The sequence below is a fragment of the Leopardus geoffroyi genome, chromosome D1 (assembly GCF_018350155.1).
Source record: "Leopardus geoffroyi isolate Oge1 chromosome D1, O.geoffroyi_Oge1_pat1.0, whole genome shotgun sequence".
Taxonomy (NCBI): domain Eukaryota; kingdom Metazoa; phylum Chordata; class Mammalia; order Carnivora; family Felidae; genus Leopardus; species Leopardus geoffroyi.
Window position 1 is genome coordinate 88,739,182 of NC_059329.1, and position 23,140 is coordinate 88,762,321.

At 47.0% G+C, this 23,140-nt stretch overlaps 1 protein-coding gene across 4 annotated transcripts in view; it reads left to right on the forward strand.

Moving 5' to 3' along the window:
- Window positions 1–23,140, forward strand: part of EHF (ETS homologous factor) — a 43,167-nt gene that overhangs the window by 2,943 nt on the left and 17,084 nt on the right. Inside the window, exons 1-3 of one of the 4 annotated variants that reach the window (XM_045484929.1) lie at window positions 6,820–6,901; window positions 18,101–18,200; window positions 21,950–22,195. In XM_045484929.1, the coding sequence (XP_045340885.1) occupies window positions 6,872–6,901; window positions 18,101–18,200; window positions 21,950–22,195 (376 nt within the window). In that variant the 5' untranslated portion in view covers window positions 6,820–6,871. Of the gene's footprint in view, window positions 1–6,819; window positions 6,902–17,898; window positions 17,923–18,100; window positions 18,201–21,949; window positions 22,196–23,140 lie in introns of those variants that run through there. The other 3 variants (XM_045484928.1, XM_045484931.1, XM_045484930.1) reach the window with 3 other exon arrangements.

Here is a 23,140-nt window from a genome sequence, read left to right on the forward strand (position 1 = left end):
CCATGGTGGCGAGGATTGTCATCTGAAGACAGAGGCAGGAAGGCAGCCATATCTTGCCAGTGTTCTCTTAAATCTGTTGCTGAATAACTGAGGAGATGAGGAAGATACTAAATTTTTCTTAATGTTTTCTTATCTAATTAAAAAAATTTTTTTTAATGTTTATTTATTTTTTGAGACAGAGAGAGACAGAGCATGAGCAGGGGAGGGGAAGAGAGAGAGGGAGACACAGAACCTGAAGCAGGGTCCAGGCTCTGAGCTGTCAGCACAGAGCCCGACGCGGGGCTCGAACTCACGAACTGTGAGATCATGACCTGAGCCGAAGTCGGACGCTTAACCGACTGAGCCACCCAGGCGCCCCTCTAATTTTTAATAGTATGATTTTAAATGATATGATCTGTTTTAAGGTGCAGGCTCTTGCTAGAAATAGGTGACTATTCTGTTTGTTTCAATTGAACAGGGTTTTAAAGGGCCAGACTCTTAGGTTATGCAGGAAACAGTGCAGTGGGGAGAATGGCTCCCGCAGCAGCTAATATTAGGATGAGAGGTATGTTCAGGCCAAATGGCACTGATGTCAGGAAGCCGAGAAAATGTCCACAGATCCCTCAGAGTTATTTGACAAGAAGTTTATTGGACTTCGGCGGGGCGGGGGGGAGGGGGGGGTGGCGGATAGGATATTTCTTTAAGAATCTTCCCTGAAGAATTTCAGACTTACGCTTTTGAATGATTGGGGCACAGTGTGTACAAGGCAGTATACAGGACTGGAAGTCAGGAGACCTGGTTGTCTAGTCCTGGCAAAGCTGTGTGCCCAGACCAGCACGCTCCAGCTTCCTGGGCTTCCATTTCCTCATTCAAACAAAGGAGTTTGAACCCGATTATCTTTAAGATGCATTTCCACCCTCAGATTCTGATGACCGGGAGAAAGCAGGTAAGCCTAGTGGTCAGCTGATTTAGCTTGAGTGGCAGCAGCTGAGAAGGGGTGGGAGCTGCCCTCCTAAGGATGAGATGGGAAAGGAAGGCAGTAGGAGCCCTGCAATGGCTTCCTTAAGGTCTTCAGAACTTTGGCTGAGGGATATACCTGGTGGCGGTATTAAGATCGGATTCCTGGAGTCTTTATGAAGGGTGTTAGTATCTGTTCCCACGGCAACGTCCCGTCTTTATCGATTTGCCTCATGTGTCCAAAGTTGGTGGGAGTATAGAAGTTGGTGGGAGTATAGAGGTGTTTTGTGGCAGCCAGTGGACACAAGCAGGGACTCTAATGATATCTTCTGTAAAACACCAACGTGGCCTGCTGAAAGACGAACATTCAGGCACCCGTGGAGTCTACTCCATTTGTGTGGTGCTGATCAGCTTGCTTGACTGATTGCCCATGGATGATTGGGTAGATTGGATGCATATGGACTCACTTGTTCTAGAGGAAGACCCAAGAGGTAATCAGAAGGGGAGTGTGGCTGGCCCAGCCACCGGGCAGCCAACCTGGAGACTTGGTGCTCTCAGAGGGCCTTAGCATGACTCTGGAGCAGCCGGAGCTTACAACAGGGTCAAGCGGAGTGGCCCATTTAAAGAGGCTCCAGGGGTTCTAATTGGCCTTGCTTTAAAAGAGACACCCTGTAAAATACCCCTTTGAAAATTGATTTCACTAGCACCTAACCACACTCTGTCTTTGGTTTGTTTTATGGGCTGGGCCCCCTGTTCTGGTTCATCGGATTCACATTACCTCTTCTCTTCCGATCTTTCCACACACCCTTGTCCTTAGAGCCTCCTTCTCTGTCCTTCTCAGAAGCATCTTCAACACTATTAAGAGTATCTGCCTATTTATTTAAAATGTGGCCAGCATGGGGGCATTTGAACACGTTTTCGGAGGAAAACGAAGCCAAAAATAAAAAGAGAATGAAGTGCCTTCTATAATATTTTGATTATTACGCTTAATAGACCACCTGATTAAGCCCATTATTTTAACATAGCTACGTATTTTTACTTTTGTATGACCCTGTCTCGATGCACTTTTTTTTTTTTTTTTGAAGTTGATGTGATTGTGGTGAACTTAAAATTGCATCTTTTGTCCCTTCCACCTCACTCTATGTCATGGACACAAAATGAACAATCTTGGGGGCTGGGCCTTTATTGGCCCAACCGTGATATGAGAAATTTCCATCACCCTGCCAGCCCTTTCTCAGCTTGATACAAATTTCTTCTAACAGTCTATTGGCTCTTTCTTGGAATATGAAGGGGGTCTTCCATTTTTTGTGTATGACAATGGAGCTTGGAGAATGTGGCTGTCTTGTGGAGATTATTTTGGGATCCCTCTTGGGAACCTTTCAAAACAAACCTCCCTCAATAGGGCAAATGATATATTTTGGTGGACATGGTAAGTGAGATCTGGAAGGTGAAGGCTATTTTCGGCACTGTCTTCATGGTGACTACTCACAAGACTTGTTTTGTCTTTGAAAGGGGCTTTAGATTTGGCCCCAAGTTCAGCCTCTGTCTCAGTTGTGTTCACTTAGAAACTCAGACAGCACTGAGCTCATCTTTCACCCAACTTAACTCCACCAGCCAGAAGGCTGTGGGTTGAGGAACACTAATGAAGAGTAGACTTTGACCACTTGTGTATCAGAACGGGCAGGAGGCTGTGAGTTTTTTGTTGCCTGGAAGCAGCTGGAATGTGGCACAGAGAACACCAGGTGTAGAGTCAGAGTACCTGGGTTCAAATGTGACCCTGCCACTGAGTAGCTGAGTGACTCTGGGTGAGTTATGCAAGCTCTAGACTCTAAGTTTCCTTTCTGGAAAATGAGGTTAATAACATCTGCACATGGCTATTGTGAGGATTAAATTAGAGCCGCCACCCCCCCCCCCCATCTAAAAACACCTGGACAAATGCTTGTAAGTAAATAACTAGTAATTTGTGGAATGGAAATTGAGGCTAAGTCTTCAACAGGGGTGTTCTCAAAGACTCTTGACTGGGTGAGAGTGGATGGATAATTCCAGGATCTTGTTTTCAAAGTGATCAACATTGGTTTTGCACTTAGCCCATGGAAATAAATGCCATAAGGTTTTCACTGGAGAAGGCAGGCAGCAGGGACATGGAGTGAACCATGTTAATGGGGGGCTTCCAGATGGAGCTTGTCCTAAGCTGGCTGCACGCCACCGCCTGTGGGAGTTCCAAGCAAGGCTTGGTGCGGGCACACAGCATGTTCCTATCCATGTGTCTTGATACCTGCCATAGAAGGGGCCTCCAGAAGAAGCTGATCCCCCACAAGGCAGTTCACTTGACTAGCTGCAACCTCATAGACCATTGCCCACCCCTAAAATTCTTGATATTACCTCCAGATGTGTACTAACCGCCACCCTGGGTGTTCTGGAGGCTTTGAAAACAATTGCCAAGATACCATTGCCAGACCCAACAGGGGTCTGCCTCTTGGTAAATTGTTCAGATGACACTTGTAGTCATGTGGAAACGGTATCTAGAGGCTATTTGAGTCGAACAAGAAGTGTTTGCTGTTAATAAAACAGCAAGACTCTAACCTGGGATCCAAGAGGCTCCTGGTGTACATGGAGAAAATACAGGTGGTTTGTCAACCTGGATGTGGAAAAAAAAATGATATTTTTGTTTTTAACCATCTAACTAAAATCGGACATTTTCTTTCAATGTAAATGTAGGCAAAATTCTACAGTAATGTTAGCTGTAACTGACTGTCACCAAGAGAAATTACAGACATTTTTATATACATTACACCTGTTGCAGATGCCTCAAAATATCGATGTTCATCATGATTTTGATGCCATGGAGGTTGTTTGACCTGCACTAGATATTCTTATTTAATGTGTTAAGAAGCATATATATTATTATTATATCACATTAATTGTAAAAGTATTTAAAAAGTCGATCGTTGTATTTCAATATAAGCTTCCTTTCTAATCTTGCTATTTTAGTTTGTCATTTAAAAGCATTATTTTGAGGAGGGGTCCATAGGTCAATACCAGACTGAAAAATGGGTCTATGTATATAAGTAAAAGGCTAGGAACCCTTAATTTAGATCATTCTCTTGCACAGGGCCAGTGAAATGATTTCTGAATGACTTCAGCTAATAGATGGTCTCTGTAAAAACAGGGGTATATGTTCTTCCCACTCTTTGCTTTTGCCTATGGGTAGCTTTGGAGTTGTGGAGGGACCTCGGCATAATGAAAATAATGATTAATCATAATTAATAATAATAATAGTAATAATAATAACAGCTAACATTTGTTGGGTGCCTGCCATAAGCTAGGTGTTATTAAGGCATGTTCAATGTCATATTTTACTTAATACTACCAAATGCTCCAGGAGATCATTCCTGGGGAAATGACAAAAGATTTCCCTCTTCTCCCCATGTTGATTGAGTACTGATGCAGGTGAAGACCGGGGATGGGACTGACCCCCTGGACAGGGCCAATGTCCTCAGTATGCAACCTGTGCAGTAACACAGGGCTCCACATTTAGAAAGGCCCTGTGCTTGGTTTCATGCTCTGAAATTCATACAGTTTGAACAAGGGGCTCTGCATTTTCCTTTTGCGCCAAGCCCTGCGAATTATGTAGCTTGGTCCGTCTCTGGATGTGACGATGTTGTAATGTGTGACAACTCCTGATACCCGGAAGCTGGGACTCTACTGTGGAGATCCCCCTGTTCCTCCTTACTCATCTAGCTGACCTTTGGTGGAAAGCTGAGGCCTGTCACAGAGGGAGGCTGTAGTTTCTGAGTTGGTGAGTTTTATGATTTTTTTCTTTCTTTTTTTTTTTTTTTTTTTCTTTTTGAACATCAAAGATTTCTTTCCTCTGAAGCAACTGGAGGAATGTCTGAGTAACAGGCTGGAAGGCACCTGGTTCCCTACCTTTCTGGTAGGGAGCTGCCTAGGTTTGCTGATGAGTTGTCTTCATTTTTTTATTTTCCAAAGTGTGCTCTGCAAGGGAAAATGAGCCCCGGTGTGCTGAGAGCCTGTCATTCTTGTAGGAAGGTGCTATGAATGAACTTGGCTTTCTTGCCCACTGTCATTTGATGGTTATCTGTGGGAAAAGAAAGCCCTACTTCTAAAGAGGAGATCCCCTAGTCTGTGAGGAAATTCAAATGGCATTTGCTTCTCAAGTTCAAAGATGATCATGGAATAAGCTTTATGAGGTTCTGTCTGCATTTTACAGCTCTGTTTTTACAAACTGTCCCAGGATCATGGACCTGGTGGAAGATGGGGGACCTTTCCTAGGTTCGTTTGTCAGAGTGATGGGATTCAGGCTCTAAGTGACACATCCACATCCTTTCTTTCATTGGTGTGATGTCTACAACACAGCAGGTCTGTCATCAGGACCTATGTGTGACGGCTCAGGCATAAGGTGCTCTTCCAAAGGAGCCATAATTTCCCCTTAATTTTTCAACAGTGTTTTTTTCCTTGTTGTTATGACCGCTCTTTTATCATGGCTAATAAGTCTGAGGTGGCTTCGAGCAGCCAAGCCCAACCCCTGAGTCAATGCGGGGCTTTCGACGAGAAGCCAGACTAAAGTTTGACAGATGGCTTTGAGGGGCCATGTGCTGCTGTGTCTGTAGCATCTGGGCTGATGGACACCAAAGGCACGTTTCGTAGTATGCCACCAGGCTGATTGGTGTGCCTCCTATCCACATTTAGGGCAAAAATTATGGGCGCTGTCCTTAAAGAATCTCAATTTCCAAAATAAAAGCGGGAGGTCCTAAAAGACACCCTCTTCCGCTTCAGAAATACAAAGGATCCGTTTTCAAAGTTACAGAGAATTCTGTTGCATTTCCTGTCATTCCCAGAACCCCGCTCCCGGCCCCGTACATTTATTGAAATATATCCAGTCCCCCATTTACTAGCTCTGTGTCCCCGGGCAAGTTGCCTACCCTCTTGTGCCTCCTCAGCTGTAAAATGGGGATAATTATTAGTACCAACGTCCGGGGTTATGGCAAGGATTGAACGAGATCATTTAAAGTCTAGCTCAACTCCTAGCACGTCAGGACTGCTCGATAAATAGAAACTATCGTCGCTATCATAGTTTTGGTTGTTGTTTTGTAATTAGTCTGAGAGATTCCATTTAGTGGCTATCAATCTTCCTTTGGCTGCAGCATCTTGGTTTTTTCCTGGAAAGAAACTCGAATCTCGACACGGTCAAATCCATTGTTCCAGTGCATCCCAACCCCTCCCTGGCTCCAATCCCCACCTCTTACCTCTCTCCACCCTTCCCGCATTCCTGCATAGTCGGTCTTTTTTTTTTTTATTTTTTTTTTTATTTTCTTTTTTTTTTTTTTTCAGTCAACTGAGGGTGTTGTTAAATCTTTTATTTTTCTGGCTGCCCAGTTTGGTTCGGAGGCACTCCACTCCCGCCCTGCTCATGACAAGAATGCTGGGGAATGCTCAGCCAGCCATGTCCCTCCCCTGTCAGAACACCCAGCTCTTAACGCTCCCTGAGAAGCGGCATTTCTGAGGCCCCACCTGCTGCCGTGACTCCCCCATTGAGCCGGTGGTCTGGTGATGATGAAGACCAAGTGGCTGAGAGAAAGCCAGGGGTAGGTGGTAATCGAGGGGAACATCACACATTGCCCACGTCCTATGCTTGCTTCTCAAGGCTTCGAAAGAGACGCTGAGAGGCTTTCTCTGATTGTGTACGTGGAAGGCTGGGTAGTGATGCCATTGCTTAATTAGTGTTGTTGTGATCTACATTTGAGTGATTTGTTTAGCTCTTTGTGGCCCTTTTGGGCTTGAGCTCGTCATGTGATATTGACAGAGTGATGAGAAATGGGAGTGCAATCATGCTTGAATTAATGCGGAAATCACATCCTCAACGTCTCGGGTCCTTTCCACATTGGATGTGGGACCTCAAGTCACTTGGCGGGACATGAGTGAGTCTACACAGCCCACCTTCGAGGTAGGTATGGATAGCCTCGTTTCCCTGATGGAAAAACTATGGTCCAGGGACCAGAGGTTTTCAAATTCTGCTTATTGCCCAGGGCTGGACCGAGGAAATCTGTGGGAGAGGCTGGACTGAGACTCGACACGCTGAGTCTCGGCTTTAGGAGGTAACCTGGAGACCACACCTCCTCCCTGAGCCGTGTTGACTTTCGGAAGTCAACCATTGAGAAGAGCGGGGTTTAGGTTTTGATCGTATCCTGGCAGCCCCTTCTCTGCCCCTCTTAATCTGATTCATGATCTTAACCTGGGCTGACTGGACGCAGGCCGTGTCATTCTGCAGATCTTGGACACCCCTCAGTGCCTTCGCAGAGCCAGCCGATGGAAAAAAAAAAAAAAAAAAAGACTGGAAGCCAGTCTTCTGGCTTCGTGGCCCTGCCAGCTCTGGCCAGTCTATTCCATACCTCCTTTTCTTCTGAGGGAGTGGGAAGGGAGCATCCAAACTGAAAGCACAGGTTTTTCTTTGGTTTTTATAGGAAAAACAAATTGGCATGAATGCTCAGTCAAACCAGCTGAGGCTGTTCGGGCAGATGCCTTTCTTTGCCTTTTTCTGTTTATTTTCCAACAAATCAATGCTTAACTGCGTTGTTATTGGAGCAGAGCAGCAGGTGCAAAAAAATAACTCTGCTGCCAACTCAAATGAAAAGGTAGGGCTTATACCCTCTGGGAGGTATTCAGAAGATAACAGAAGACCCTGCCAGCAACTGAATTAACAGCTCTGTTTACGGTGGGTTTTATGTTAACAGCTTGCTCCTAACCCTCCCACACAGAAACGTGCCATTGTCTTGGGGACGGACAATCAGCCAGCCAGACAACTAACTACCTTATTCTCTCCCGAGTGGAGATCGGTTTTGGCTGAGGCTGCTTTGTGACAGTCGGGGGCATTATCCTGTCTGCCAGTTCGATATCTTAGTACGGGTTTCCTGTGAAGGCAAGGGCATGGGGTTGCCAGAGAGAATCCGTCCTGCTTTTAAATGTAGTCACGGCTCTTTCCAAGGTTGGTTGTTTCCAAACGCCAGCAGGCTGCCTGGCTCCCTCTGCTCTGGCTTCACTCTCTCCCCAACAGGAGGTGGGGAATGAGCTCAGACGACTTTGGAAAGAGCTACCATTGTTTCGGAAGTGGTGTCTTTGCTGAATAGTCCATCAGGGGAGGGCAGCGTCTATGTTCTGTTCATTTTTGTGTCCCCAGCACCTAGCAGAGTGCCCAGCACCTAGTAGACATTCCATAAATGTATATTAACTGAAGGGGATGAGTAAATATTTATATTAGCAAGACAAGCATTTCTTGATGACCATTTCTTGCCACTGAAGGCTAAGACAGCAATTTTCTTGGGTATAAAGCCTCAAATCTAGGGTGGTTGAGTAATCTTTTGAAAGCCTAAGATGGGGAGTGGGTTAGGTAAGCTAGCCATGAGATTTTGTGATGGAAGCGATCGTCATCTAAATCCTCTGCAGGGGCGCCTGGGTGGCGCAGTCGGTTAAGCGTCCGACTTCAGCCAGGTCACGATCTCGCGGTCCATGAGTTCGAGCCCCGCGTAAGGCTCTGGGCTCATGGCTCAGAGCCTGGAGCCTGTTTCCGATTCTGTGTCTCCCTCTCTCTCTGCCCCTCCCCCGTTCATGCTCTGTCTCTCTCTGTCCCAAAAATAAATAAACGTTGAAAAAAAAAGAAAAAAATTAAAAAAATAAATAAATCCTCTGCAAAGGCTATGTTCTGAGGCAAGGTTTGTTGGTTCAGGTCTTCAAAGGCTCATACTTGTGAATAGCTGAGCACTGTTGAATTTCACAATTCAGTAGGACTGAGCATTAGGGCCTGCTTTATTTCAAGTTAGCAAATAATATGATAGACTCTCCACAGATGGCTTGGAGCTTGAGTTCTCTGGACTGCAGGCGTTATCTCTGACTTTGAGAGGATTTCCACTCCGAGGTGTTCCCTTCAAGGATAATATCTCCCGGAGTTAGCTATCTTGTTGTGAAAATTTGAGGGGAGACAAGTAGGTGAGTCTATGACCAGAAGTTCTAAACCATAATATTGCTTAAAGATTGGTGAAGGGAGCTTCTTAAAAATGAAGATTCTGATTCAGAGGTTTGGGGTGGGACCCAAGAAAACTTTTTAAGTTTAAGCCCTCCTTAGGTGATGATGATACGGGTGGTCTATAGACCAAACTTTGAGGGACACCTGTGTGACCTCTTCAGCCTGGTTGGAAAATAAGCGTCCTAGGAGTAGCCGTGGATGCTCTAGTCTCCACACCTGGGTCTTTCCAAAGACCTGTAGACACCTGTGGTTGTAATAGGAAGTGAGGCCTGTTTTTCTTCTGCTATACAGTTTCCTCTCTATTTTATGATTATTTGGTTTTAGACTGGAGAAAGGGGATTAGCAGGGAGACAGATACTGATGTTCAGGCTGGGGGGAAAATGGTGAATTCTTTACTGCATTGCCAAACAGAGGTCCAGAATGAATGAAGCCTTGTTCCTACTTCAACTGCCGATGGAGGGGGTTGGTGGGGCTCTTCCTGTTATCACTGTAGGGAAACAGGGTAACGTCCGTGCCAAGTAAGAGGGTAAGAATAGAGTCTCTCAAGCTTTCTCTCATGTGTCAGAATAAACTTATGTCTCCTGGCCCTGACTCCACTACAAAGGTTTCTTTAAATTTCAATCTACCATGAGTGTAAGAGAGATTTCTTAAAGATCCATAGCATACAGGGATCTGTAGGAGTCAGTGGTCTTTAGAGGGCCTGGGACCCACAAAAATATATGCAAAGCAAGGTGTGAATGTGCATTTTTGGGAGAAGAGAGCCCTAGTTTCCAAAGGCTCTATGACCTTTGAAGATTCAAAGCTTGCCCTATTCTTAGTTTGTCATTTCTGAAAGGGATTGATAAAGGCCCAGGAGGTCATATAAGGCAATCTTTTAATCAACTTTGGTGCCTGTCCTCTGTCAGTATCTGCATCTTGTATGAGTCTGGCACCAAGAATGATAAAGATCAGCATGATATGTATATTTCCAAATGGCTTACAGTCAGTAAAGTGTATCTATAATGGATCAACACTTGGCTTCCCAACACTGCATCATCACTCATGAAAACGCTTGAAAGCACAGGAATAATGCTTCAGATATTGCCCTTGGGAACCTGAAATGTCTATTTCAAAACACATTATGAGGGTATGAAATTACCTGTGATGTAATCCCAAGAGGATCAAATACATTCCCCAAGCTTGATTCACATTTTGATTCATTTGGAAAACATGAATTATTGCCTGTCTTACATTCAGTTAAATTTCACACGTACATGAATTTTCTTTTCTCCTCTTTGGGAGTAGTTCTTTTGAAATGACAGTCATATTGAAACAGGAAGTCAGGAAGCTGGTGGAATATCCTCAGGGCAAATGCTGTGAATTCACCTGCTGGTAACTTTGATTAAGGACCCAGAATGGTCTGAATATCGCCGTCATCACATAAGTAATTATTTAAAATGCCTAATTGCTCCTCTGGCTTGAGGAGTAAAAATACCCACGAGGCAGCCAATTCTGTGGCAGTTCGGGGATGATGTGGTTGAATGAATAAAGGAGTCGGGAAGAGGGCAGACCATGACTTTGACTCTTCAGTCCTCTGGGGCTGGGGACAGGGAATGCAGGCCGAGCCCTGCTTCAGATCTACTCTGTGACTCTGATCGCTCCCAGTGTGTTTTCACCCTCACAGCAGGAGCAAACCATGTTTTTTGTCCTGAGGTCTCATTCAGAGGAAGAAAATAATTATGGGCTAGTTTATTTCCAAAATATAAAATACAAATTACTTTACTGAGTCATAGAAAGAGTATTTATATTATATGTGTATACATGTTCATATAGGTGGCATACATATCCACATATATACATGTACGTGTGCGTATAGATACGTATATATACATAGATCTGTTTTAATGGCTATAGGGCTATCATGGCCCAGTTTTCAGGCTACTAACACATTCCTACCTGAGCATCTTGTAGAAGTGGCAAAATGAAAGCAGCTTTCTCTTCTTTCATTCTGAAGGCTCTCTCTGATACACTGGCAAGAGAGAAGACAGAGACTCACTGGGGGTCCTGGCATGATTGGATGGACCAGAGAATTTTATAACCTTGGAGAAGCTCAATAACGGTGTGAGGCCCCAGATGGCACAGGGAGAATGCTGTGACTCTGTATGGAAAGGGGGGAGGGGTCGAAAGCAACTCTGTCTTCTGGCCAAACACGCGCTTCTCAGCAGAAAGTGGCTAAGTTCCCAGAGCTTTATCGCTGGACGGTCTGAGTTTCCATTCTCTTTTGGCTCCAATTCTTGCTAAACTGTGTGACCATGAACAAGTTACCTGACCTCTCGGAGCCTCAGACAGGCCATCTGTTAGGTGACATACTACCTGATAGAGTTATTGTGAGTACTGACTGAGATAACGCATTTAAGACTATCATCATAGAGTTGGCACATTTTAAATGTTCACTAAGCCCTAAGGGCTATAGTATAGTTGTTGTTGTTATTTATTATTTATTTATTTGTTTATTTATTTATTTATTTTACAGTGTTCGGTCCGAGATCTCACTAGCCACACCACAGATCGAAAGACCTACATCCCTCCAGATGAGCATGCCCAAACTAGGTCATGTTTGTCTCTGCTAGCCGGTTCTCTATGTATATTTAAGAAGAGAGAGTGGCACCTGAGCAGCTCAGTCAGTTGAACACCCAACTCTTGATTTCAGCTCAGGTCATGATCTCACGTTTCGTGAGATTGAGCCCCATGTCAGGCTCTGCACTCACAGCATGGAGCCTGGTTAGGATTCTCTCTCTCTCTCTCTCTCTCTCTCTCTCTCTCTCAAAATAAATAATAAACATGTAAGAAAACAAAAGGAAGAGAAATCAGTTGAGCAGTACTCGGTCTTCCTAGGAGCCCCAAGACTGGGCAGAACCTTCTAGGTTCTGAGGTATATGGCTCCAGCTCCCTGCCAGAGTCCCAGCCGTGCCTCCTTCCCCTTGCTTTTCTGTCCCTATGAGACTCAAATCCTAGATTTGCAGTAATTGAGCATTCCTTGGGCCAAGGGACCCCGTAGGATAGAGAAGCCCTCTGGCCACAGTCTTCCAGGAGCTCTTGCCCTTCTCCTCTGCACCTGCAAACCAACTGGTGTGTGAAAGTACGATGCCAAGGCGGTAACGAAGAGCCTGTGGGGTTGTGCTGTCCCACTGCTCCTGGCAGCATGGTGTGTCCGGTAGGAGGAAGGGGGAACAGGAGGGATGGCTTTTAGTCCCTGAGCAGGGACCATGCCCGGAGGGGCAGAGCACAGCTTCTGTGAGCAGAGGCTGAGAGATGCTGGTCATAGCTCAGCCTGATGGCGCATCCATAGAGCAGTCCAAAATGGGAGGTGGGGAGGCCGGAGATCCAGCCTAGACTTGACCATGCTGGCAACCTGGGATTGCAAAGCATTGTATGGATGGTAGAAGTTACAAGCCTTGCTTGAAATGAACTTGGCTCTCAATTTCCTCCTTGGAGATGCAGTAAAATAACAGTCATCACACGATAAAGAATAATAATAATAATAATTATAAACACCACCTGACATCTATCGAGTACTTACTATGTGTCAAACACTTTTCCAAGGATTTTACAGGCATCATCTCATTTTGTCTTTCAACAACCCTTTTCATATCATCTCATTTTATAAACGAGAAAATTAGGGCCCAACGAAGCTGAATAACTTGTCCAAACTTGCCCCATTAGTAAATTGGCAAAGCCAGGATTTGAACCACGTTTGTCTGACTCCAGAGATGAGAGCTCCCAACCATTACACTATCCTGCCTCTGAAGGATCTACCCCGACCCCAAGAATGTCCTCGAAGGCGATCAACACAGTTTAACGAGAGACTCATGGGCAGAACCTATAACAATAGCTGACATTTTGGGGGCACTTGCCATGTGCGAGATAATATGTGAGAACTTTGGAAACATTCTCATTTAACCCACACATCAGTCAAGCTGGTACCAGATAGGAACTTAGCCTTTGATGAAAGCCTGGAGGAGGACCGGGGGAAGATAGTGGCTTGTCTGCACGTCTCACTGGCACAGAAGTGGTCCTAGTCCTTAGCAACTGGGGCACCGTGGGGGTTTGCGTTTCACCTGCATCTTCCCATTGACAAAGTGGGGAGGAGAAAGTGGCCTGTCTCTCCCTCATCAATGTGGGCTGTGGCCACCCCGGCACAGTGCAGTGTTATCTCTCTGCAGAAATGGGTTTTGGATTGACCAAATGCGAGTGGCTCATCATTTACAGGGCAGTTGATGCCTAAGGTTGAATAGGTCCGGGCGGGAAGCCTGGCATGAAGTACTCATCTGTACGGGGTCTACTGGGTAGCGTGCCTGGCTCTTCCTCTTCACATATACAGCGGACTTCTGTCTCCAGAAGTGTCAGTCTTAGAAAATGCTGTGCAGGGGGCGCCGGGCTGCCTCAGTGGGTGGAGCATGCAACTCTTAATCTCGGGGTTGTGAGTTTGAGACCTGCGTTGGGTGTAGAGATTACTTAAAAATAAAAAAAATTTAGAAAGAGAGAAAGAGAGAGAGGGAGGGAGAGGGAAAGAAGGAAGGAAGGAGAAGGGAAAGGAAGAAGGAAGGAAGAGGAAGGAAAGAAGGGAAGGGAAGGAAGAAAAAGAAAAAAGAAAAGAAGAAAGAAAGGAGCTGCTACACAGAGGGTGATTTCTTGGGTAGATGTGGAAGTCTGGGCAATCACTGGGGCACAGAGTCAAATACCATTCTCTCCAGTTGTTGTTGCTCATGAAGGGAGGGATAAGAGAACGCAGATGGAAAAACCCTCTGGGTAATCCACATTTCATTCCACTTTGGGTTTGAAATAGAATTCACAGGTTGTGTGCTTGCACGTGCAGGCGCGCGTGCGTGCGTGCGTGTGTGTGTGTGTGTGTATGAGGTAATTACTCTTTATTTGTACCAAGCACTGCCCTAGGGGCTTTAAAGCCCCTTATCTTTTTTAATCCTCTAGCAAACCTATGCCGCAGGTACAAATGCCAGGCCTTTTTCCCAGGAGAGGGCACAGCAGTTCAGAAAAGCTAGGGGACAGCCCAAGGTCGCCACACCAGCATGATCAAAGCCGGAGCTGCAGCGGCCGGCCTCCACGGGCTCTCTTTTAAGTAGTGTTCTCAACTGGGGGTTATTTGGCCCCAGGGGATATTTTGAGAGTGGGGGCGGGTGGGGGGGGGGAGGCTGGAAGGGGTTGCATCTGGCATCTAGTGGCTACAGTCCAGGGATGCAGCCAACACCCTACAATGCCCAGGGCAGCCATAGAACATTCCCAGCCCAGGATGTCAGTCAGGCAGACTTGAGAAAATCTGCTTTTCACCCAGAGCACTTGGCTAAGGATAGTTGCCGGAATCCCCCCCTTGAGCTGGAGATGAAGAGAGGCGGGTTCTGTTCTCCACGTGCTTTTGACTTGAAAGGTGGAGTCGTTCTTATTTAGGCTCTGAACGTACTTTTTCCAACCTTGGAAGAAGTTAACTATGTTCGAGAAACATCTTCAGAACTGATACTTAAAGAAGGGGAAAGGAACTGATTTTTCATTGAGGCCACGTGTACTGTGCCAGACCGGACAGCTTTAACTCCATTGGGTTATTCATCCTTCAACACAGGACATCAACATTCCCCTCCATGCCGCCTTTGAGGCCAGAGAAGAAATTGAGTTTGGAAAGGTTAGCATACTCAAGATCACATGGCCTCGGATGGGGAGTCTGGATTCTAACCCACACCTCCAAGGTTCCAGAGTCTCTACCTGTATCTACATGATACATTTTCTTAAAGAAATAATAAAAGCTATGCTGAAGGTAATCTGGGAAGCTTAAAGAGGAGCATTAAATAATCCCCCTACTTTGTAATTAAAAGGATTTCTTTTTATACCCCATAAAGTAATCACCATGTACCATAGAAAATCTATATTAGTATATGGGAGTGTGGGTGAGTTGGTTATAATAATGCTCTTTTACAATTCTCAAGACACGTTTATTATCTATTATCTCATTTGATCTTCTCAAGACTCTTGGGAGGCTGTCGGTGGGGGGCAAATGTCCTCATTTTCCACCCGAGGAACTGGGCCTCAGAGGGAATAGAACTTGGGGAAAGTCCTTCAGCTATGCTAGCCCCAGGCCCTCTGTGCCCACCTCCAGGGCACTGCCCAGGCAGCGTGCCATGATGGGTTGGAGACGCTGACCTTCTTCCCTCATAAGCCTGGGTGAGCTCAAGTGAACTCTGACTCAGTAAGGGTTAAGACACATAAACTCTTTTATGAGTAGTAACCATTTACTGTGCCCCGTAAAAAAAAAAAAAAAAAAAAAAAAAAAAAAAAGGGCCCCTTTCTGTTCTGGCTGCTTTCCCTAGCAAAGGGGGTACCAGCAAGGAGCAGCAGTGCTCATGGGTAGAGGAGCCTCTTGGGGCGGGAGGGGGGCAGGTGGTAATGGGGCAGCTGTGGCCTCCTTATCCTAAAGGCTTCCCTGTGGGTTGAATAGTTCCGGATGCAGTCAGGGGATTGCAGACAGAAAAGATGCCTGTCCCAAGGAAAGGGGCCGTGGGCAGTTGGTCACAAGTGGAGAACTGGCCTGCGTCGTCCTGTGGTATTTATGGGATTCCTTTTTACTAATTGCTAAGCTTTCCACATGCACAACCTCATTTGATTCTCTCAGCCCTGTGAGTTTGCGACTGTTCTCAATTTGTAGGTGGGGAAAGTGAAGATCAGAAAGTTTCTGGCTAGACAGACGTGGAACTTGCTCAAAGTCCCACACAGCAGGGGACCCGGGATCTGAGCCCAACTCTCCCCAGATCTAAAGCCCGGTTGCTTAGCCCTCACATCAATCTGCCTTCTAGATTTGGGGGAAGTAAGTGGTGAACAGAAACCCTGAGCTGGCTGAGAAGTAGCTAGCTGGTGATTGGCCCAGGGCACATCTGGGTCCCACGGAACAGCCGCTTTGAAACAGCCCTGCAGGCAAACCCTTGTGAAGAATTTCAGGGAAGACTTCCCCCACCCCAGCCCTGCAGGGCCGATCCCTCCATGCAGATGGGCTGGGCCCTGAGCTTCGGCTCTTTCAGGGTTAAACAGTAACCTTTCTACTGCTTGTGGTTGAGCAAATGCTGGCGAGGAACAAGCCCAGCCTTGAGCAAACAGGAGACCTGGCCGTGCCCTTTCCCTCCCCCAGCTGCCCCTTTGGGGGCCTGCAGGTTTCTTTTGCCCTGAAGTCGCCCATTGGATTTCTTAGCTGAGGGCAACTGCTCTAGAAAGCTCAATGGGGAAAAGAAGAAGAGGGCTTGCCTTCTCTGAGAGAGAGAAGCAAAGAGGTTTCTGGAAGGGGACGTAAGAATCGATTTAGTCACCTTTTTAAAATTTTTGCACAGGGAAACTGAGGCCCAAGACTGTTTCTGGTTTGGGTTACCGGGGGGGAGTGACTCTCCTCCTCATAACACCTGCCATATAGCCGTGTCTTAATTTGTGCCAACCGCTCCAGGTATAGAAACTCACTTAATCTCCAGCCAGCGCACATAGTAGGTCTGGTGGTCTGCGTTCTGCCTGTGAGGAAACAGGTTCCGAGACGTCAGTGACTTGTCTGAGTCAATACTAACCGGCCGGTAAGGGGTAGAGCTTGGAATCAAGCCTGTTCCTTCTGGCTTTGAACCTCATATATATGGTGCCACCACACAGATCCCGGCTCTGCCCACCTCCCGGCCCCTGGTCTACTGTGGTGCTCACCATTCTCTTCTATATTTCTTTTGCTACCTTCTACTTAGGCTGGATTCAGGCCTTGTTATTTACCAAACAGCCATGATGATGTTAATAATCATCACGAATGTTCCTGTTTGGCCTAGCTTGACTCCTAGTCACAGCTCTGTCCCTGGTGTCTGGAATAGTACCCAGCCCATTGTATGGCTGGTAAATATTTGTTGAGTGAATGAATATGCGAATGAAATTTTTATGCCTCTTCCAGACCCCTCTTCTCCCCTCTGAAGCCCTACCTAGAACCGGAGGAGTAGGAGCTAAGTTGGAGGAAGGGGTTTGGGGGCTGGAAGCTCTCTACTGGAGCGATTTCAATCTGGGGGACATTGGTGACACCCAAGGATATGATTTTCCTAAAACAGGCAGAAAAATTTCCATGAGTCGCTGCTATGAGGCTACCTCCTCTCCTCACCCCAACATTTTAGAAAGAGCAAGTTATCTTTACAGGCCCTGGGTCATGCTCAATTGCCTTCTGGAACAGGCCGCTCTTCTTTTGAGTGACTGAACCTACTTCTAGGGCTTGAGTCTAAAAGGAGGAGAGCGTCCGACTTGAGAATAGGGAATATTGTAAACGCCGAAGGGGTGAGACGCATTGTTCTAAAGTGTAGAATATTTATGTTGTTTAAAAAACCCAAACAGTTCCCCAGGAGAGAAAGTCTCTTCTCCTGTGTCCTTTACCTTTGCGTCAGTTTCCAAGCCTGTGGTATTCTTCAGGGCTCTAAAAGGAGAGAGAAAGCTCGTCAGAATTTTTACTGGGATTCCTGACATTATCATGGAGCCAAATACTGGAGGAGCTCTAAGTACCTACGTCTGAAGTTCTTTGACATGTGGACACGGGCTGTGGCAGGTATCTACACTGAGGAAACGCGGTTAGGTGTTCGAGTGCAGGGCCGCTCAGTTGTGTTGGGACTTGTGAACGTCTGATTTCAGATCCGAGGGCCTGTGCAGGTGCCCGGTCTATGCCGCCACCGGCTTGGATTTTTATTGATTGCCATTTCACTTTACACGAAATATCTTTGGCATTTTCACTTTTGTAAAAAAAAAAAAAAAAAAAAAAAAAATCATGGCTGCTGGCCAGACTCGCCCTGTGAGCAGGTATTGCATTTTCCTCCTGCTTCATTCCTGATCAGAGATTATTCATTTATGAATGGGTGGCTGTAAAAACTTGCCTCATGCATATGAAAGTTGAACCTGGAAATTTTTAATTGCCAGTGAGTTTTGCTTTTACTGAAAGGGCTGTGGTAACGTGCTTTGGAGGCAGTGGATGGCAGGACAAATTCTTTTTTTTTTTTTTTTTTTTTAATTCCTGAATTAACTCTATGATCTGTGCTCCCAAATGACGTTTGTCCGAGAGGCACTGACCGAATGAACTGTTTGATCCCCTTACAGATCATGATTCTGGAAGGAAGTGGTGTAATGAATCTCAACCCCAGCAACAATCTCCTCCACCAGCAGCCAACCTGGACAGACAGCTACCCCACGTGCAATGGTAAGGGGACCGAGTGGGCGTCAGTGTCACGCCCCGTGGGGCTTTTTCCTCTGTTTTAATTACGCTTCGTTTCTCAACTTAATGTTTGAAAAACGCAGGTTTTATTCAGCAGGGGTGTGGGGACGAGGGGAAATGGAGCAAACTGCGTGCTGGAGGTCCCCGTAGGCTCTTGGGGCTCCAGACAGAAGCCGGCTCCGGATATTCCATTGTTTCCTCCCAATATTCAAGGCAGCCTGGCACAGAGGGTGGTAGAAGATATGCCCAAAGGGAAGCTTTTAACAGTGTTTGGCTGGGATATCAGGATAGGATAGCAGAGGAAAGGGTGTGTGTGTGTGTGTGTGTGTGTGTGTGTGTGCGCTCGCGCGCGCGCTGTGTGGAAACGTGGAACCTAAGGAAGACAGGGTTACAGCAGCTTGTTGTATTTCATCTTCCGTGACCAGCCTTCGTAAGGGGAGAGATTTATTGGACCACGTGTCTCCCTTTGGGGCTTTCGTTTGGAGCCGATTGATTCGAAGAGGGAGGGCCTGCTGATGCGGCTTCCGGAGGGTTTAGGGATCAAGCCCACGGCTTACCATAGAAGTGAACTGGATGAAGACGTAGCTGAATCAGGCCCCACCCCCCACCGCGAAGGCCTTAGGTTCAGGCAGACTGCCGTGCATCGGACTGCAGTGGGTTTAAGGAGCTCCAGGCTCCTCTCCTGCCCCAAACTGGCTGCTAGTCTCCTTGCAAGAGAATCTGTTACTCTTGCTCCTCCGGAGATGTGGAAATGGGCTGTGGGCGGCCAGCACAGCCGGAGAAGCAGAACAGGAGGATAATGGAAGGCTTGTGTTCTCCAATGAGCGGTTGATCGAAATGCAGCTCCACCCCTTTCAGTTTGGAACCCCAGTCAAACAGGGTTGGGAAGCATGGTCAGGTGACCTTCCCTCATTTGGCCACCTGTCCACAGAACTGCTGCGCTTTCCGGGCAGTGGCATTTTCTGATGCACGCCTCAGATTCCTCGTGAGGACCTCAAAGGAGGATTCCAAATAGGGCAGGAAGTTTCTTCAGCCTGGAGAGTCTTTGGCATCCCCAGTCTGGACCCCGGATTAGGACAGCCTTCCTCCTGTGTGCTTTGGAGAAAGCTGGGGCAGTGTTTTTAGCAGGGAATAGAACTTAGGGGCCCCAAAGAAGTCCCAGTCCCTGGTCATGATTGACAGGGGTCAGTTGAATAATAGACGAGAGTTGAACTTATGGGATTTTCAGGGATTCTCCTAAAACTTGAGGAATCGAATGAGTCCCCTGGCGGATGGGGAGAACCCATCTTTAGACAAAACTCTCTGGTTCTCCCAGGTTCTAACAGGATACAATATCAGGAACTATCCTTTATTCTAGGAGTTGGGAGAGGAAACGGAGAGGCCTGTTGTCGGGTTATTGAGAGTTATTTCTCTTATTTGTAAACTCAGAGCTATACTGTCATAGCAGAGTAATTATCTTGGGGAAAAAAAGATCAAAGACTCAGGGAGCCACAAAAATATACCTCATCCCGAAACAGCTGTTTCTGTGAGACACCAAAAAATTGGAGGGACGTGGAAAGAGCCAGTGTAAGCTCTGCATGTTTGTATACTTGGGAATATTTCTGTGTAATTAAATTTTGGGACCAGATTGTTCCAATCCTTGTCCTTGTTCCCCACCACAATTGGCTTCCCCTTCAGGGCCCCAGTGGAGGGTTTAGGGCTGCTTTTGTCTGGCCATGACGGGTAAAGAGTGAAGCACATACTATGAGTGTAGATATGACCCGTGGCAGTCACCTTCGTACCTAAATGACCTCTATCTCTTGCTCTTAACGCTTCTGAGGTCTGGAAGCAGGGGATGAATTCAGAGGGGGGAAGCAAAAGTGGAAGCATTCCCCCTTCAGCCTTTCTGAGGGGTTGAGGGCTAGGCAACCGGCATTAAGGGAATCAAACCCTTGGAGCTCTTTAGCTGCTTGTCACTCAAACTGTAGCCACAGACCATCATCACCATCACCATCATCATCATCATCATCTTGTGGAAGCTTGTTAGGAATGCAGAAACTCAGGCCTCGCCCTAGATCTATGGAATTTGGATCTGCATTTGAACAACATTCCCTGGTGATTGACAATCATATTAAAGTTTGAGAAGTACTCACCTAGCATGCCTTTGAAGAAACAAATTAGAGATGGTTTTCTTGCGCTGTGCTTTCCCGTGTTGGTCCATCCTTCAGTTTGTGGGAGTATCTGTGTGCCATGTTCAGTCGGACTCCCCCCCCCCCTTCACCTTGGTGGGCTACAACAGTGTTTTCCCCTTGTCCCTGCCCCTCATTTTTCTTGGATGAGAGCTCCTCCCCTTGACCTCTGTTTTCAAGGGGACTGTAAGATCTCAGCCCTATTACCATGTCCCCAGGCACAAATTCCACCAAAGAAATAGAAAGAAACCCTCTCCATCCACCCCCCCCCCCCCCCGCCAAGGACCAGGACTTTGGGGTGACTTTGTGAGGTTCTCTTGCGTGAGACAAGAGAGTCACAGATGCAGGAGGTTAGCCCACATCCAGGTCAGTGATATTTGTTGCCTTTGATGAATTTTACGTCTTCACTGGTATGTAATTTAACCATCTTGTGAATGCACCTCAAACTCTTCTAGAGTCCTACGTGATTTCTTCTTCAGCAACAAATTCCACCAAAGAAATGGAGAGAGACCACCTACGATGGCCTAGTCTCTGAGTCTCTTTCGGTAGGAGATACAAAGATGAGTTAGACAGAGTCCATGACCTTGAGTTTACAATTTGCAAAGAAGGATGAGACAGAACTTAGAGATTTGTGAAGAAGAGCAGAACATGACAACAGCCATCAGGAGAAATGCCAAGCACATCTCCTGGAGACTCAGGGGACATCAAGCCCTTGCAGGAAGCTGGGGGGATCTGTGATGGCTTTATGGGGTGGCCAGAATCTGCAGGCTGGGTAGGACTTCAACAGGGAGTGATTGGCAGGATACTAACCAGGCTCAAGGAACACCTTCAGAAGTGATAGATCACTTGAAGAATAGTTACTGAAGAGCCCCAGTGCTGGACTTGTCAGTTTTGCACTTAATTTCAGTGAATAATGGGAAGCCACTGAGGGTAGCTGAGTAGGAAAGTGACATCATAGAGGCTGCAATAATCCATGGGGGGCAGGAGTATATCAGCACAGTCAGCTGATGGCCAGTCCGGACCACTCTGGGGAGAAGCAAAGGTATCAGAGAGAAAAGAACCTTATTCTCCGGCTTCATTTTTGGTTGAAAATGGTCTGAATTTGGGGTTGTGTGTGTGTGTGTGTGTAACAGAGAGGAAAAAGTGGGAAGAGAAAGAGAAAAGAGAGGAAGGGAACCGTGTGGGTGTGGACAAGAGGCTATTAGGTTGCTGGCACTGTGGCGACCCTTTAGCTTTCATGGCACTTTGCAGGAGGTGGGAATGAGCTCATGATCTCAGAGTACTTCAGGTCAAGTCTGTGTGCCCACGAAGTGCCCAGGGGTAAGTGTTATACTAGGGAGGACACGAACTGGCAGGGAGGCTGACGATCAGCCCCCGCCACAACTGAGGAGAGGACCGGGTTTCTGAGAGCCTCCTCTCCAGAGCCCGTCTCGTGCCCCAGCCCCCACGCTGCCGTCCCCTGACGGTAGCGGTGCTGACGCCTGGCAGCCGGCGGTGCATCTCGTGTCCGAGATGATGTCCGGGACGAACCACGGGTCGCTCACGGGACCGCCTCCTGTTTTGCAGTTTCCAGCGGGTTTTTTGGAGGCCAGTGGCATGAGATCCATCCTCAGTACTGGACCAAGTACCAGGTGTGGGAGTGGCTCCAGCACCTTCTGGACACCAACCAGCTCGATGCCAGCTGCATCCCTTTCCAGGAGTTCGACGTCAACGGCGAGCATCTCTGCAGCATGAGTTTGCAGGAGTTCACCCGGGCGGCGGGCACGGCGGGCCAGCTCCTCTACAGCAACCTGCAGCATCTCAAGTGGAATGGTGACTATCTCTTGTCTACCCCTCTGGGAGCCGGCTGCAGAGAGCAGGGACCCCGCGGCTGGCAGGGCTCCTTGTCAGGGACATCAGAGGACGGTCTCACCTCCAAATCACTGGGTCCCGAGGGAGGGACGGAGAAAGGAGGCGAGAGAATAGGCACAAAGTCTAGGGTTCCAGGTGTGTCTAATCCCATATAAACCCAAGATCATTTCATTTCTCCTTCTGGTTAATTTTTAAACTGGATATTCACAGACTCGCTATCAGAAAACCTTTTCTTCTTTCCCTCGCAAGCAGGTTTCAACAGCTTAATTCCCGATCACTTGCTTGTTAAGATCATCATGGATACTTTTTCTTTTTTTGAAACTTCTGGACCTAGGTTCTTAAGATGGGACCTACGGGGGGTAAGAAGAAACGCAGAATTAGGTCTATGTTTGCGTTTGGGGGACGAGATGGCTCGCGGTATCTCAACAGATTCTTAAAAGATCTGAAACTCAAAAAAAGGGGGAGAAGTAGGGTTAGAACTAATGGTCTGCGCACGTGTGGGATGTTTCTGCAGCGATTTCCGGAGTCAGGGCCGCCCTCGCGCCCCAGATGTGTCTTTCTTGAAGCCTTGCCTAGAACACAGGCAGGCTACCCTTTTGCACACTGTGCATCAGTGATAGCTTATTCACACACCTTCCATACTGGCTCGTCAGACACGCTAGGGCAGACAACTCACCTTGCAGAATGTCTTTGACACTGACATAAGGGTCTCCTGATAATACCAGTAAAAACCTAGCTCTTCTGAGAACCGTGGGCATCTTGGAAGGCAGTAACTTGTAGGAATTGCGAGCTGGCCTGTCCACATCAGAACGGGCATGTCTGTCTTAGCAGAACCTATGTTTGGGCAGGTAGCTGTAACTTTGGGAAGGCGTCAGTTCCAGGGCTCTGAAGCAGAGTCAGACTGTG